Source organism: Eupeodes corollae, chromosome 1 (assembly GCF_945859685.1).
Source record: "Eupeodes corollae chromosome 1, idEupCoro1.1, whole genome shotgun sequence".
In the NCBI taxonomy this organism is placed as follows: domain Eukaryota; kingdom Metazoa; phylum Arthropoda; class Insecta; order Diptera; family Syrphidae; genus Eupeodes; species Eupeodes corollae.
Window position 1 is genome coordinate 118,542,862 of NC_079147.1, and position 2,409 is coordinate 118,545,270.

Here is a 2,409-nt window from a genome sequence, read left to right on the forward strand (position 1 = left end):
TTTAATAACGGCACGAACAGTTGGGCCAACTCACGTTGGTGTTCAGTTTTTTACTATTGAAGGATGTACAATTGTTATTGTTATTGTTATTGTTATTGTTATTGTTATTGTTATTGTTATTGTTATTGTTATTGTTATTGTTATTGTTATTGTTATTGTTATTGTTATTGTTATTGTTATTGTTATTGTTATTGTTATTGTTATTGTTATTGTTATTGTTATTGTTATTGTTATTGTTATTGTTATTGTTATTGTTATTGTTATTGTTATTGTTATTGTTATTGTTATTGTTATTGTTATTGTTATTGTTATTGTTATTGTTATTGTTATTGTTATTGTTATTGTTATTGTTATTGTTATTGTTATTGTTATTGTTATTGTTATTGTTATTGTTATTGTTATTGTTATTGTTATTGTTATTGTTATTGTTATTGTTATTGTTATTGTTATTGTTATTGTTATTGTTATTGTTATTGTTATTGTTATTGTTATTGTTATTGTTATTGTTATTGTTATTGTTATTGTTATTGTTATTGTTATTGTTATTGTTATTGTTATTGTTATTGTTATTGTTATTGTTATTGTTATTGTTATTGTTATTGTTATTGTTATTGTTATTGTTATTGTTATTGTTATTGTTATTGTTATTGTTATTGTTATTGTTATTGTTATTGTTATTGTTATTGTTATTGTTATTGTTATTGTTATTGTTATTGTTATTGTTATTGTTATTGTTATTGTTATTGTTATTGTTATTGTTATTGTTATTGTTATTGTTATTGTTATTGTTATTGTTATTGTTATTGTTATTGTTATTGTTATTGTTATTGTTATTGTTATTGTTATTGTTATTGTTATTGTTATTGTTATTGTTATTGTTATTGTTATTGTTATTGTTATTGTTATTGTTATTGTTATTGTTTTATTGTTATTGTTATTGTTATTGTTATTGTTATTGTTATTGTTATTGTTATTGTTATTGTTATTGTTATTGTTATTGTTATTGTTATTGTTATTGTTATTGTTATTGTTATTGTTATTATTGTTATTGTTATTGTTATTGTTATTGTTATTGTTATTGTTATTGTTATTGTTATTGTTATTGTTATTGTTATTGTTATTGTTATTGTTATTGTTATTGTTATTGTTATTGTTATTGTTATTGTTATTGTTATTGTTATTGTTATTGTTATTGTTATTGTTATTGTTATTGTTATTGTTATTGTTATTGTTATTGTTATTGTTATTGTTATTGTTATTGTTATTGTTATTGTTATTGTTATTGTTATTGTTATTGTTATTGTTATTGTTATTGTTATTGTTATTGTTATTGTTTTGTTATTGTTATTGTTATTGTTATTGTTATTGTTATTGTTATTGTTATTGTTATTGTTATTGTTATTGTTATTGTTATTGTTATTGTTATTGTTATTGTTATTGTTATTGTTATTGTTATTGTTATTGTTATTGTTATTGTTATTGTTATTGTTATTGTTATTGTTATTGTTATTGTTATTGTTATTGTTATTGTTATTGTTATTGTTATTGTTATTGTTATTGTTATTGTTATTGTTATTGTTATTGTTATTGTTATTGTTATTGTTATTGTTATTGTTATTGTTATTGTTATTGTTATTGTTTTTGTTATTGTTATTGTTATTGTTATTGTTATTGTTATTGTTATTGTTATTGTTATTGTTATTGTTTATTGTTATTGTTATTGTTATTGTTATTGTTTTTGTTATTGTTATTGTTATTGTTAATTGTTATTGTTATTGTTATTGTTATTGTTATTGTTAGTTATTGTTATTGTTATTGTTATTGTTATTGTTATTGTTATTGTTATTGTTATGTTGTTATTGTTATTGTTATTGTTATTGTTATTGTTATTGTTATTGTTATTGTTATTGTTATTGTTATTGTTATTGTTATTGTTATTGTTATTGTTATTGTTATTGTTATTGTTATTGTTATTGTTATTGTTATTGTTATTGTTATTGTTATTGTTATTGTTATTGTTATTGTTATTGTTATTGTTATTGTTATTGTTATTGTTATTGTTATTGTTATTGTTATTGTTATTGTTATTGTTATTGTTATTGTTATTGTTATTGTATTGTTATTGTTATTGTTATTGTTATTGTTATTGTTATTGTTATTGTTATTGTTATTGTTATTGTTATTGTTTTTGTTATTGTTATTGTTATTGTTATTGTTATTGTTAGTGTTAATTGTTATTGTTATTGTTATTGTTATTGTTATTGTTATTGTTATTGTTATTGTTATTGTTATTGTTATTGTTATTGTTATTGTTATTGTTATTGTTATTGTTATTGTTATTGTTATTGTTATTGTTATTGTTATTGATTATTGATTATTGTTATTGTTATTGTTATTGTTATTTGTTAT

At 17.4% G+C, this 2,409-nt stretch overlaps 1 protein-coding gene across 1 annotated transcript in view; it reads right to left on the bottom strand.

The window, feature by feature from the left end:
* LOC129943173 (GATA zinc finger domain-containing protein 14-like) overlaps positions 1 to 2,409 on the bottom strand; it is a 5,910-nt gene continuing 3,501 nt past the window's right edge. The window contains exons 3-5 of the mRNA XM_056052443.1: positions 1,290 to 1,690; positions 641 to 919; positions 1 to 415 (exon numbers count right to left, since the gene is read on the bottom strand). Coding sequence (XP_055908418.1) covers positions 2 to 415; positions 641 to 919; positions 1,290 to 1,690 — 1,094 coding nt within the window. The 3' untranslated portion in view covers position 1. The remainder of the gene's footprint in view (positions 416 to 640; positions 920 to 1,289; positions 1,691 to 2,409) is intronic.